This window comes from Mugil cephalus, chromosome 4 (genome assembly GCF_022458985.1).
Source record: "Mugil cephalus isolate CIBA_MC_2020 chromosome 4, CIBA_Mcephalus_1.1, whole genome shotgun sequence".
Classification (NCBI taxonomy): Eukaryota; Metazoa; Chordata; class Actinopteri; order Mugiliformes; family Mugilidae; genus Mugil; species Mugil cephalus.
Genome location: NC_061773.1, coordinates 2,451,543 through 2,466,084, shown reverse-complemented (window position 1 = coordinate 2,466,084; position 14,542 = coordinate 2,451,543). Strand labels below are relative to the sequence as shown.

Sequence of the window (14,542 nt, the reverse complement as noted above, 5' to 3'; positions counted from 1 at the left end):
TCTCCAAGAATATTATCTGTTCATACAAGCCCACTATCTTTACCTTATGTAAAATTGTATCTATATCACTTAGTCAATATAGCTCCAGATAACCCTCCTGTAACGTGACCTGCCTCTTAAGACTTATTTTATTGTCTATAATGCCTGTTTAACACCTAAAATTCATTACGTGAATACAAACTGAATGTATTATTAATTTTAATCTATGGCCTATTCCCATTTATTTATATTTTACTGAAAGGTTCATGATAACTTCATAAGTTTCTCTGCCTCTTACACCATGACCATCTTCCTATTTTCACCATTTTGCACATTTTTCCCCACTTTTTAGATATTGTCATCAAAAAACACACATAACACATAAAGAGAAAAAAAATTAATAAACAAACATTATTCTTATAACTTGATTCAGACATTTTTCTCTAGAAACAACATTTCCACCAACGACTTGCTTATATGTGTTCTTATAGCAGCTGCTTTGGACTGTCCTTCATTTTTATTAGTGATATGATATGATTATTTGAGAGACAATTACAAAAGTAATTCTGCATGAAAATGTTTCAGTAGAAATTACTTTTTCTTTTAAAATCTTATCATGAACAAAGGACTTATCTTAGACCCATAAATGAAATGTCAAACAGGACTTTGACGAAAGGCGGAAGGAAAAGAGAAATGTTAAGTCTGAAAAATCTGAGGGATTAAAGTCCTCAGTCGAGGTGCTGCACTGTTAAATAATACTATCCTGTATGGGGTCTTGTTCTTTGCTCTGCCCTATTAGCTGCTCTTATCTGATGAAAACAAGAAGTATAAAAGGGTGTAGTTGGAGCACGGGAAGCATCTTGCTGTACTTGAGTTGTGCATTAGCATGAATTCATCTACAAGTTTGAAGGTGCGCTTGCCAGTGCTCGTGTTAGTGCTGGAGGTTGCAATTGTAACTCTATATGGTTTGTTTGTTACTTACGATGACAATGCCAATGCTAAGCTGCAAAACAATGAGACCAACCCCATGGACAACTCCTTGTACCGTGACTACCCCTACTTTGCTGACGTGCAGGTGATGATCTTCGTTGGCTTCGGCTGCTTGCTCGCCTTTTTCCGATTCTACGGCTTCAGTGGAATGGTCTTCAACTTTCTAACAGCTACATTCGCAATCCAGTGGGCAGTCCTAGTTCAAGGGTTCTTCCAGTTTTACTATGGTGGTAAAATTCATCTGGGGGTGATCAACTTGCTGAATGCAGAGTTTGCCTGTGCTGTGGTCCTCATCTCCTTTGGAGCAGTGCTTGGGAAGACCAGTCCTGTCCAGCTGCTAGTCATGGCTTTGCTGGAGATCCCTGTCTTTTCTGTGACAGAGTGGGCCGTGCTGAAATACATCAGGATCAATGATGCAGGTGGCACTATTCTTATTCACCTGTTTGCCTGCTACTTTGGTCTAGGGGTTACATTTATTCTGTATCGGCCAAAATTAAACGATGGACACCCTAAAGAGATCACTAGTTATCATTCTGACATCCTGTCTGTAATGGGAACTCTTTTCCTCTGGGTCTTCTGGCCTTCATTCAACTCTGCTCTTACTCTTAAGGGCGATGACCAACACAGAGCGATACTCCACACTTTTATAGGTCTGAGCTCATCCACTATGACTGCCTTTGCACTTTCTGCATTGTTCAATAAGAGAGGCAAGCTCACAATGGCTGATATTCAGAATGTGACTCTGGCTGGTGGTGTTACTGTCGGGGCTTCTGTGGACATGATGATTTCCCCTGTAGCTGCGTACGTACTGGGCATCTTGGGTTGTACTGTGTGCTTCTTCGGTTACAAGTACCTCACCCCCTTTTTGGCCACACACATGAGAATCCAAGATCAATGTGGCATTCACAATCTCCACGGACTGACTGGCCTCGTATCGTCCACAGCAGGGATCTGTGCCATCCTGCTAGCCACCGAAGAAACCTACGGTCCCAGCATGTACCAGATCTTTTCCCACAGAGCTCCACCTGAGGGAGATCCAAAGCTGCTTGAGCTGCAGCAGCTGATTCCTGGCCTGAAGCCAGGCTTGGGTCGCAGTGCACAGGAACAAGCTTTATACCAGGTCGCAGCTATCTTCTCCGCAATTGCAGCATCTACAGTTGGTGGGCTGCTCACTGGACTGGTCATGAACTTGCCCTTCATGGCATCGCCGTCTGACAAGGACTGCTTTGATGATGAGCTTTTCTTTGACACCCCCTCTGACTTTGAAAGCATAGATGTGATATCAAAACCCCAAATAAGCTGTGATGATGATGATAAAGCAAAAATGTCTATGAACAGCAAAGTATGAGGAGTCATACAAACAGCTTTTAAGCATTTTGCTGACAGTCAGTATTAATGTAACTTTAAATTTCTAAATTGTTACAAATAAACCAACATGTAGCAACAATTAACATTTTTACCTCAGAGAGTGCAGTGCTGCATAACTGAGAGTGACAAATATAACAGCTGCAAAGGGGTTCTTGATCAGATGTCATGTATTTGGTGCTGTTTCTGTGAATCTTGCTGTTGGTATTTTCCATGTGAAATTATGAATTATATAACCATGGAATGTATTAAATTTACTAATTCCTGTTTCAAATTTTAAATTATGTCATAACCATATCAGTGTCTCTTTTCTACTGTTGCTCTGGAGGTTTCAGACTGATTTTGTGTGTCTTGAGACATTTTGTTATTGAAGTTATATAAATAAAATTGAATTAAACTGAATTGAATGTATACTGGCTTTGTATTCATAAATAATGGCAACTCACTGCCTATTGTGCTCTCTGTTTCAACTCCACAGAACAGAAGTGAAATTAGTATAAAAGAGACAATTTACAGATGTTAAGTGCAATAAATGCACAATGCTTCAAACTAATTTTGACAACGAAACTATCTGACATCTGCTTGGCAAGGAGGTTACAGAAGAACAGTGGCAAACGGGTGCAAAAACAAGAGATCAGCAGTGGGCTGCTCTGTGCAAGGTTCAAACAGAAGCTCAGCAGAATCTCTCCAGATAAGAATCCTTCATGTGAATGGTGTAGGCTTGCAGCAGCATTATTGGACCGCAAGTCAGAGGTTGGAGGACATCGATTATTACAGACATTTTGCTAAGAAATAAGAAAAAGACAATGCATTGCAAAAATTATGCGATAAATGTTGAAACTTTCCATACTGTCCATAGTTACAGGAGTTACAGGGACTGTATTTTAGGTAGCACGGATAATTAATTCTATTAAATAACAAAAGGAGACAAGTGCATAAAAAGGCATGCCAGCAGAAGGGCTTGCTTGAATCAGGGTAGCTTGTTGGCATACTAGTTTATTAATATAAATTATCATTCATAATTAATGTAAACCAATCAATTCAACTGTTACTATAATAATATATTATATACTAATGAAAATAATAATAAGTCATGTACAAGAGCTGCTCTTTCACCAGTTTGCTGTATTGCTGTACTGCTGTATGACCTGATTACATGGAGTCCTCCCTCACATATCATTTTTATTTAGTATATAATTATATTTTTTACCTGAAACTGCTGTCAGGTTACCTGTGTGCATGATTTCTGCAGATAGACCAGTTTACATGTTTTCGCTGAAACAGGTTATTTTGGCTCACAACACCAAGATTAGAAGGACTTTGTATCTGGCCATGTGGGTTTTAGCTGGTCTGAATGACCGATCTAATTGGTTGTTTACATAGTTTGGCTGGTTGATAGGTTTTTAAAAATTGATTATCAGGTCTACTATGTAATCCAGATTACTAATAACAGATTGGGAGTGGGTTTGTCCTGTTCCAATTGCATACCTACATTAAAGTACATGTGGTTACAAAGGTTAACTAGTATCCCTAAAGTGTTTATTATTAACTGACAAGTCAGCAAAGTGCCAGACTTAATCGTGGACAGTTGGAAAGTTGAGTTTTTTGTAGTTTCAGAATAAACTGTAGAACAGAACATTCAGAGTGAATGTGGCACAATTATTTTACACTATTTAGATTCAGCTTTTACAACAACATTATACCTTTGTGAGAGTGGCACATCTGGTGACAATTTCAGTTCATATCCAGATTGCTTTATGTTGAGAAAATGGAAAAACAGCAGTAAAACACATCTATGGACAATGCCAGCAGCTGTGAGTGGCAGTGCTTTGAGCTAACAGCTAACATTAGCATGCAGACACAGTGATGAACATAGCATAATGATTTTTAGCAAGTGTAATTATCCACATCTCATGCTGAGGAAACACTGATACGTGCAGCAAATGTCACAGACTTGTTAAAATATTTCAGTCATAATATAAAGCCAACATATAGCTTCCTACAACCTGCTATTGTGGATGAATATATGTCTTAAATTTGAATTTTTAACCATTTTCACATGGAACACAATGTGACTCACTAATCAAATTTCTATTCATATCTGTCTCCTAAATGTTCGTTTCTTTATGTATTTACAAACAGCTGGTTGTGGTTGACCTGGCACCTATTAGGAAATTACTTCCATCAAAAAATAATGATAAAAACAAAGCAGACAAAAGAATGTCTGGTGTTATGTCACTCTGCTGGAAAATAATTTTACAACCGTCCTGAAACAAGTAGTAATCATTGCAGAAAAAACATCTTATCGCCCGCATTGATTACTGTGTCCTTAGCCCCTGACATTTGAAATGAGGCTGTTTAATAAAGTACATTCCAAGGTGACCTTTCTTCCAAGACACAACTAATAAACTATTGAACCAAATAAACACTAGAAATAATGATACACTGTAACCAAGGTTTACTTTTTTACATAAAAAAGTTCCATTAATCTTTTTTTTTTTTTTTTTTTTTTTTTCATTGAATGAGATCAAAGATCATTTAAGTCTGTCTAAGTCTAAGTCGAAATCAATGTCAACTTTATTATTGGAGTCCTGAGTTAGTGATCAAATTATCAGTGTTTAATCAGGTTCAAGCATTAACATCTCCAGTCATGTGACATTACAAGTGCAAGCAGTGTAATCTTGGATTTTTTTTTTTTTTTTTTTTTTTGTCTGGATTGATTTCACCGCTGAGTGACTTGTCAGGCTATGAACATGCTGGAGGTATCTTAAAGCTTGTTCCATTTAACACATTCAGAGTGTTGTTACAACACATTAGGTAGACAATGTTTACCTATTGGTAATAAAATCTGTCATTTTTACTCCACTAATGCATCAACCTTATCTAAATGACTGTACTAGTGTCGAGCAGCAGACGTAGCCTCGAGCTGCTATCCTTAAGCAGGGATGAGGAGCATTAGTGATGTGCAGGGTTTTTTCAATATCAGGAATCACAACAACTAGTTCATTCAAGAGATCCATTCACCAAATCGTTCAGTTCATAACAAAAGGTAACAGAGCTGAAACAGGTCAAATTATTTACTCTATATTCCTCAGATTCACTGGCCTCTAGAACTGTGAGTTCTGTCCCTTTGATAACTTATCATACTCCTTTTGCCCTGGCCTCACTCAGCTAATTATGTCCTTGCTTTCAAATTTAATGATGTTTCTCCTCTGCTGCTGCAGTCAGACACCACCTCCAGAGTCGAGTTCAAGCTCATCAGAGTCCACTCGTCATCCAATTCAAACTTTGTCTTCTTCTCATCACCACCACCAGTACCTAGATTAAGTGAGGCCTTACAAGCTCCCCTTCAAAAATCTTAATTGGGTTGATGTGACAAAGTGGTTTTGCATGCTTTGTGTACCTACCACGTCCCTTATAGGTGCACCTCAGTTTACCACATTATGTTACGTTTTGTCATAATTAATTGTTATGTTACAGTTTACATTAAAGCATATAAGTAAATTAAAATAAACACACGGCCGTTGGTTGAGTTAAGTTACCTTTACTGGTTACAAGTTTGAGATAACTTTCTTTGTTCCTTTGTTTATACTTACCTTTGCTCGTTCCTTTGCTCAGAGCCAGCATGCTTCCTGCATTCTTCCTGGGTTTTATAGGATTGGTGGTGTCATGACTGAACCATGTGGAGTTGTTTTCATTTGTTGGAGTATTTATTTCGTTTGTTTTGGGTTGGTTTAAGTAATTTTATCATTATTCACTTTACATGGAGCCATTTAGTTGAGTAAATTAGATTATTAGCTAATTATATTATGTTATTTTTCAGTTCTGTGTATTGGTTACTGTGGTAGTCAACCTAGGTGATACAGGTGATATAGGCTTAATTGATGGCAGTATGGCAGAAAGAAGGAAGGCCGTGCAGTTGTGAACATATGCCGTTAGTTTTGATTTTGAATTAGTCTATCTTTGTAGTTATTTGTGTTGAAGTTTTTGCAGTTTTTTTTTTTTTTTAATTTTTACCTGAATATTTTTCACCCAAGTTGCACGTGTTGGCAACCACTGTGAAATAAATGTTCACCATTTTGGGAACCACAGTGTCTGATGAGTCTGCCTACCTAGCACCTTCCTATAGATACTCAAGCCAAAACTATCCTACAGTCAAATTGACAAAAACCTTCACATTTTTTCTACAGTACACTGTAGAATTTTGTTTCCTCTGATTTAAGCCTCTCCTTATTGAGCTACATTTATTGACTCCTGCCATTAGCTTGTAGAGTGTAGCGCTCAGCGATTTAATGTATTGTTGCATGTTTACTTGCAACTGACTGAGTTCAGCAGAAGCCAGAGAGGAAGTGACTCAGTTCAGTCTGTTCAGAGATTTGCAAAACATTACACACAACACAAAGCCAGTAGACCTTCTTTTGAACTCGCTTCAATGGACTCGTTTGATTTTGCCACAACGGGTTTCATGAAAGTTTTTTTCACATATGACGATTTTTTATGAAATAAAACACATTTGTGGATTATGGTTTCTTTAATATACATGCAAAATGTATATTACATGCTGAATACATGTTGTATCAAAATGCCTTATAGAAGCTGTATTTTCTTTAAGTAAAATGCAAAAACAAGAAAACTACATTGAATCTACACAAGACATGTCCTTTACTGCACAGAAGACTAAAGAATCATTTTTCAAATAATAACAGACAGTGCCATCCTGTGGTGGTAGGTCGACCTGCATAAAGGCAGTTCATGTCCCTCCAGCATCAATGCCCTGCAGGATTCAAAGGTGGTTGGCATAGCCCTCATCGATGTCAGCAGTGTCGAGGGTTTTTGCTCGAGTTTGCACAGAAGCATACAGCTCAGACACGGTGGAGAGGATGTCTGTGCTACTGTCTTCCTCCTTGTCAGACTCTGGCGACTCCTCTAAATGCACCACATCTGAGAGCTGTATCTGTGGAGAGCTGCGGCCGGACTGCAGCCTGGGAGCCTTTAGGGTCAGGTTGGCATAGCAGTCCTGACTTTTGGGCTACAAGAGGAAACAAAGTAGGATGAGAGATGTTCTCACAACACTTTAGAACAGGTTAGTACTGCAGTTGTAGTTAAATTACAATCCTCTGAATGCCCTCCTTTTATGTTGGTGATACTGCAGAACCTTTACTGCATCTTTACTTTATTTGTGTGTGTGTGTGTAAAAAAGATTGCTGTGAATGTTTAATGTGTGAATTAATAGCTGATGCAGAGAATGAGCCACTGTTACCTTAATCTCTCCAAAGACATTTAAACACTGTACCTGTGAGTCAGAATTGACTCTCTGTGGATCCCTCACAGATGCAGAGCTGAGTGACGAGTGAGGAAGATCGCTCTCTGTGAACAAAGCTGCACCTGCAGACAACGAGATCTCTCTGTGACCTCGTGTAAAATGGACAGTATAAAGGAGCATGCGCATACATACTCACATGCATACTGCACTCACTTGTGGTGTAGCTTAGGTTTCCATAAATGGGATTTTCTTCCATCTGCCTTGCACTCTGCCTTGGACTTAAGTTTGACATACAAACAGGAAAACTGACTGTCAGTTCTAAAAACAAAGCTTTATCAGGCTGACGTAACTTTGTGTTAGTTTCTTTTGAATAGGAAACAAATAGGTCACATACCTACGTCTTTTCCGTCGACATGTCTGGTTTCCTTTTTCAGCGCAAAGAATAATGAATTGACCATTACATGCAGAAAGCGTATTCATTTTCAGTTGATTTTTAAAAGCAAATAATTGAATTACCTGAACAGTATTTTGAAGCACAGCAATAAATATTCCAGCACAGTGAGACGGCCAGCGCTACACTGAGAACCCCAGAGATCAAATGTGCCACAGATGGAATACATTTAATGTCCCATTCTGAGGGGGAAAAAACACATAAATAAAAAATAAGTGAATTATGGAACATTTAATATAATTGTATCACAAAACACTAAATGAATCCACTTTCAAGCTCGTGTATGAGAAGAAAAATGCACATAAAAAAGGCACGCAAAACAATCCAGCATGCAATTCATCTTATACACCGTCGTGTTTTAAGGATTCGATTATCCTTCCATCCATCAAATACTCCCACTTAGACTGTTTACCATTTACGCCATTTGGGATCAGGTTAGAGTTGACCTGACCACAAGTGATTGAATTGTGGGAGGAAATTGAGGCGGGGTGCGCTCAAACAAACATATCCCACTTGCACAGTGAGGCAGCAGTAACAACCACTGCAACCACTGCATATCAGACAATATATAAACTAAGCATCACTTAGTTTACAGCTTTTTTGCACACCATACATAAAACTTTTCCAACACTACAGTTCTTAATCTGTAGATTTACACTCTGCTAAATTGTCAGCAGCACAAGCTGTGGTTTTACGCAGATATTTTCGTGCATGCATGCATGTGTTAACTATATAATTGCAGGGTTTTGTTGCAAGAATACAAGCTCAGCAAGGCATGTTAGCAGCATTTCCTTCCTCAGAAACCATTGTGTCATCCCATAATGCACTAAACTCATTTAACTGAAGCCCTTTTCATACTAACATAAATTATTCACACTCTCTTTAGCTGTTGTCCTGCCCTTCCATGACTTAGTTTGACATGATGTGTTTGCAAATGTGTGACACCCAGACAAACTACATGTGCAACACTAAGGAGCAAATTGTAATAATATCTGATGATGGGCTCTCTGCTGCAAATATAAGTAAATAACATAACATGAATATTAATGTTCATTCTTTGTCGATGTGTTACCTCATTACAACATGGAACACAATCTCTACACATTGTTGCATTTTGCCTTTGGGCAAAAGTGAACCAAACTAATTAACCCACCGAGAAATACTTAAACATGGGCTCTGTGGGATTTATACAGACTCCTTTGACTTTCTTTTGATTTCTTGACCCTATTGTTGCTATGGTAACATCATTAGAGTACTAGTACAATTAGGAGGTTGTCAGTAGATTTAGATTAGACGTGAATTGCTAAGCTTCAGTAGCTCAGACTGGTGGTAGCTCGTCACAGAAAGACATGATGCCTACATGTGAACACATTTTACCAGATACAATAGTTCACACCACATCACAACACTTGTGTACATGATGTTGATCTATTTTTGAGTGGGAGACAAATGAATATAGCACAGTTTGACCTTTCAGTCCTTCACTCTTACTCTGTTTCACACACAAAATAAAGAGAGACTATTGCAACAGAGATCACACTTCAGAGGTGCTACTTCTGCTCCTCCTTTTTAAAAGTGAACACGAAGACTAACCGGCCTAAGTTTTTCTTTCTTTTTGGAATGCTACAGTAATTAATAAGCATTAATCAATTTCTTTTTTGGGGGGCATCTCCATATAAAGCTGAAAAATGTCTCAACAAACCGACTGCCACCTTGCACATTTAGCAGAGAGATATCGCTCAGTTCCTACTGGTTGATGTCCAATACGGACTCACTTCGAAAGTTTTCTCTCCACCTGGACAATGTTTAAACTCTTGTATGAAAATGCATCAGGTAACAATATAAAATGGACATGGTAAGAGAGAACAGTAAAAACAGAAAAGCTGTCACCAATAAATGAGTAGAAGAAAATAAGACTTGAGGAGAACAGAAGAGTCAAATTATAAGACCCCTTCCAGATTATACATATTAATCCAACCAATTGCTAATGCAAATAAAATATTGATTTCAAGATTAACAATAAATGACTCACAGCTTCTCATGAAGCCTGTCTTTGTGGATTCTTATTTGTCACTACACAGTGACAAGTGTCCTGTTGTAGCACATCAATAAAACCAAAAGTGCAACTGATTGCTGAAATGCAAAAGAATTATACACATCCTCTTAAATTAGTTACTTTACACCACGGTGTTTGGATGATCTCCTAGATCTCCTCCAGTAATCACACAGATTTATCCAAATACACCACATTACACAGTTAAACTGTGTAGTCATGTGCACACATAAGCCAGCTACAATAAGCAAAACTTGACGTGACTGTAGTTGAAATCCTTACTACAAAGGGTAAAACTGTTTCCACTGTATTTTAATGTGTAGATAACAGTACTGGCTGATCAAGATATAACTCTCACCATAATAGAATATATATGCACTTACAGAAACAATTTATTATCTCAATATCGATCATCTTCAATGATCAACATTTAAAATCATAATTAACATCATGTATCTGTTGGAGAAACGTAGCACAACTAACACAACAATATCTTACATCCACTCAACACACGTAGTAAGGATTAAAATTTTGTGAATCATACAGACACGACATTTTCTGACTTACCATTTGTGCAATTACAACAGCGTTCCATAGTAATGAAGCTTTAAACCAGGACAGTTCTTACTATATTATAGTAGAAATTCCTCCCGTGATGTTTCTCTGCTAAACACGACTTCAGAACTACTGCTGCTGCATGTTTATGCTCCCACAACATGGAGCTACTCAAGAGTGTTGTCAGTTGTTTTTTCAAAGGACAGTTACAGGATGTGTGCTTTTGCAGCAAACCACAGCCTTTTTTTAGACTCGAAAAGCATCAGCAAGAAACGTTCACCTGCTCTGAATATCAAGGAAAACTATTTCAATTTAAATAGGAGAACAGGTTGTTGTCAAGGAATTGTTTGATAAGTGCAACAGTCAGTGAAAAATGGAGATTTGGAGTAAGAAAAAGTTGTGTGATCCAAAACATAGAAAATTAACCACAATGAAAATTTTAAGTTTAAATAAACTTCTCTATCAACCATCATCACTGCAATTTTTTGTGTTAATTATAAACACAAGACTGAGACATTGGAGATTAATAAAGCTCAGGAACTAAAATAGTTTAAAGTGACATCTAAATTGGCATGTTATTTAAAGAATTCACAGGAGCTCAGGATATAAGCAGCTTGTCATGACGGGGATTCTGTTGTTGTAATGTCAATGACTCATGGAAACCTAAGTGTAATTACAGAAATCTATTAAAGCCATCCACCAAACACCTCAACACATAACTCGCTCTCCTACAGAGTGCTTGTACACCTACCAGTTAAAATGACAGTACGCCACCATCAATGCCTGAAACCAACACTAACCAGTAAGTGTTGTTAGTCTAATGCCTTCTAATCCCCTGAATTGTTCTCCCGGTACACCAGTGACTGCATCTCCAGCCACTCAATCATCAAGCTGGGTAAGTTTGCGGATGACACCACGGTCCAGGGACTCATTAAGGACGACGATAAGTCAGCTTACAGGAACATGGTGTCACAGCTTGCAGCATGGTGTAGACTATACAACCTGGAGCTAAACACCGACAAGACAGTGGCGTTGGTCTTGGACTTCTGTAGACACTCATCCTCATACACCTCACACACCTCACTTCTCATCAAAAACACTTCAGTACAGGCGGTGGACTAGGTGAAGTTTCTGGGCACCACCAGATACACTCATCTAAGGTCATCAAGCAGGCACACCAGAGGAGGTTTTTCCTCAGGTTGCTCCGCAAGATAAACGTCTCCCCCAAGGTGCACACCCAGTTCTACAGAGCCACCACTAAAAGTGTCCTCACCTTCTCCATCACTGTGTGGTATCCCCCATCCTCTGCCCACACCAAGAACAGACTGGAACAGCCAGTCACCTCACAGGCCTCCAGCAGGAGCCTGTGTGTGTTCTACACAATGTCAGATCCAGGCAGAGGGCTAGAAGGATAGTGGGGGACCCATCACACCCTGCTCACTCCCTCTTCAATATACTCCCGTTAGGTCGCAGGTTCAGGTCCATCAGGACTAGAACCACCCGACACCTGAACAGCTTTTTCCCCAGGCCATCTCTCTCCTGAACAAACCCTCCCAGATCCATACTCCCCGTCATTCCTAAAGACACTTAAAACAGTAGAACACACCCCGCATTTCTGCTTGCATCATCCACAGCAAGGGCCATCTCATGCCTGTATTTATTATGGTCATTACTCACTGTATATCTCCAGTTCACTGTATATCTCCATTTTTTGTTTTTTTGTCTAAATTGTATATATTGTCTTTTTTTCTTGCCAAGTTAACTTTTATTTAATGTTATGTGGTGCTGTTACACCAGGTAAAATTCCTGTGCATTCGGTAGATTAAAGTAGAATAAGAATAAGGAGATACTGATTCTGATTTTCCTCATAAGCAAGACTGTATGAAACTGAAGCAATCATTTCTGCACTAGCTAAATCTTTATAAATCAGTTGAAATCTTACAGAAGCAAGAAATCTAGAGAGATTATGGAGCAGTATATGTTTATAAGTTGTTTTTGGTCATATTGGTTTCTTGTTCTAACATTACCCATTATCCATTGTCTCTGTTGGTGCAGAGATACAGTACTGTGCAAACGTTTTAGACAGGTGTGGGGAAAAAAGCTGTAAGCTAAGAATGCTTTCATAAATATAAATAATGCTACTTTTTTTTTAATCAATTTACAAAATGCAAAGTGAGCAAACAAAAGACAAATCTAAGTCCCATCAACATTTGGTGTTACTACCATTTACTCTTTGCCTTCAAACCAGCATCAATCCTTTTAGTTACACTTGAACAAAGTCAGGGATTTTGTAGGATCATAGACACAGTGGTTGGTCAAGGAAATTTGATGAAAAACACATCAAGCTTATTTCCCTTCAAAATTGGAAGATGTCCAGGAGCAATCGGCTCAGAACTGGTAGAAACCAGTGGGACCCAGGTACACTCATCTACTGTCTGGAAAAGTCTGGCCAGAAGTGGTTTTCATGGAAGAGCTACAGCCAAAAATCCAAACCCCTGATATGGAAACAAGGCCAAGCAACTCAACTATAGGGTGTATGTGTTTTTGTGTTTTCTCTCTCTCTCTGTCTCCAGGCATCACCTTTCCTTACCTCACCTGTTGCAAGCAGCCACAGGTGAAAACACTCCCAACCAAGGCCTGGGGCAGGATATAAGTTGGCGAAGAGCAGCAGTCTTGGTTAGCCAGTGGGTTAAGAAAGCAGCCCACCAACTGAGAGAACTGCGCCAGTTTTGGTGAAATCATAGAGTGTGATCCAGTTTTCTGTGAGCCTACTTCAGTTACTCCAGTTTTGGTGAGACCAGTTTAATTTGAGTCTGATCTGTTCGTTGTGAGTTGCTTTTGTTGCATGTTAGTTTTGTTTTACCTTTTGCTATAATTTACATACACTGATCAGACATAATATTATGACTGAATAACATCTTGTGACAATTCAGTGTTCTTCTGGGAAACTTTTGGACCTGGCATTGATTAATGTGGATGTTATTTAGAGATGTAGCACCCACCCCATCGCAACGACACTCTTTGGTGGCAGCAGTCATCCCCAGCAGGATGCAGCCTGACACAGACATACACACAAAAACACTTTATTAAAAATTCAAAGAACATGAAGAACAGCACAAGGCTTCAAGCACAAGGCAGCACAAGGCTGGCCTCCAAATAGTTCCCAAACTGACTATCTGTGGGATGATCCACAGAGGCCCCTCCCCTCAACCCATAGGACCCAAAGACCCCCACTAACAACATTCTGTTACAAGACACCACAGGACACCCTCAGAAGACCCATGTCCATTCTCTGATGAGTCACAACTGTTTTTGGAGGCACAAAGAAGACCTAGATAATATAGGAAGGTGGTCATAATGTAGTGCCTCGTCAGTGCATTTTAAGATGAGGGCTGTGGTCATCTTTGAGTCCTGATGCTCAACCAAGAATTTAAAGTCTTGAATGATGTATGAAAGTATGAAGGAAACTGTGCACAAGATGCAATTAATTATTTTATATATGCTGTAGCTCTGTGCATCACAATGGATGAGGGACTTCCTTTTCAAGATTCAAGATTCAATTCAAGATCACTTTATTGATCCCCGCAGGGAAATTGTTTTGTCCAAGTCTCCAAGCAAACAGAGAACATAAATGTGACCAGACATAGACATAAGAGTATGAGTCAAGGAGAAAAAATAGAATAAGATAAAAAAAAAAAAAAAAATAGTGTAGTGTAAGAATGATGTAGAAATTACAAGAAAATATTCTGAAAATATACAGTCCAATATACAGCCACAGACATGAGAGATATATATATATGTGTACATTTGTGTCTCAGTGTCTCAGTCCAAATCTGTTTTTCTGTCTGTTTTTCTGTTTGACCCCATCCTGCTGACAACACCACAG

At 38.8% G+C, this 14,542-nt stretch overlaps 2 protein-coding genes across 2 annotated transcripts; one reads left to right on the top strand and one right to left on the bottom strand.

Moving 5' to 3' along the window:
* The first annotated feature begins 829 nt into the window (after positions 1-829).
* Positions 830-2,745, top strand: LOC125006830 (ammonium transporter Rh type B-like). Its single transcript, XM_047583250.1, has one exon. The coding sequence runs from the start codon at positions 866-868 to the stop codon at positions 2,315-2,317; it is 1,452 nt and encodes a 483-aa protein (XP_047439206.1). The 5' UTR covers positions 830-865; the 3' UTR covers positions 2,318-2,745.
* Positions 2,746-6,852: 4,107 nt separating this feature from the next.
* On the bottom strand, positions 6,853-10,818 carry LOC125006882 (signaling threshold-regulating transmembrane adapter 1-like). The gene is made up of 6 exons (XM_047583366.1): positions 10,669-10,818; positions 8,114-8,230; positions 7,992-8,022; positions 7,811-7,875; positions 7,628-7,719; positions 6,853-7,363 (listed from the first exon to the last, which is right to left on the bottom strand). Exons 1-6 carry the CDS (start codon positions 10,694-10,696, stop codon positions 7,118-7,120), a joined length of 579 nt encoding a protein of 192 aa, XP_047439322.1. The 5' UTR covers positions 10,697-10,818; the 3' UTR covers positions 6,853-7,117.
* Positions 10,819-14,542: the final 3,724 nt, after the last annotated feature.

Coding starts and splice junctions, on each gene's coding strand:
- LOC125006830 (XM_047583250.1), top strand. CDS start 866: ATGAATTCATCTACAAGTTTGAAGGTGCGCTTGCCAGTGCTCGTGTTA.
- LOC125006882 (XM_047583366.1), bottom strand. CDS start 10,696: ATGGAACGCTGTTGTAATTGCACAAATG. Junction 7,876..7,991: donor TGTCGACGGAAAAGACGTAG/GTATGTGACCTA, acceptor GTCAAACTTAAG/TCCAAGGCAGAGTGCAAGGC. Junction 7,720..7,810: donor AAACCTAAGCTACACCACAA/GTGAGTGCAGTA, acceptor CGTTGTCTGCAG/GTGCAGCTTTGTTCACAGAG.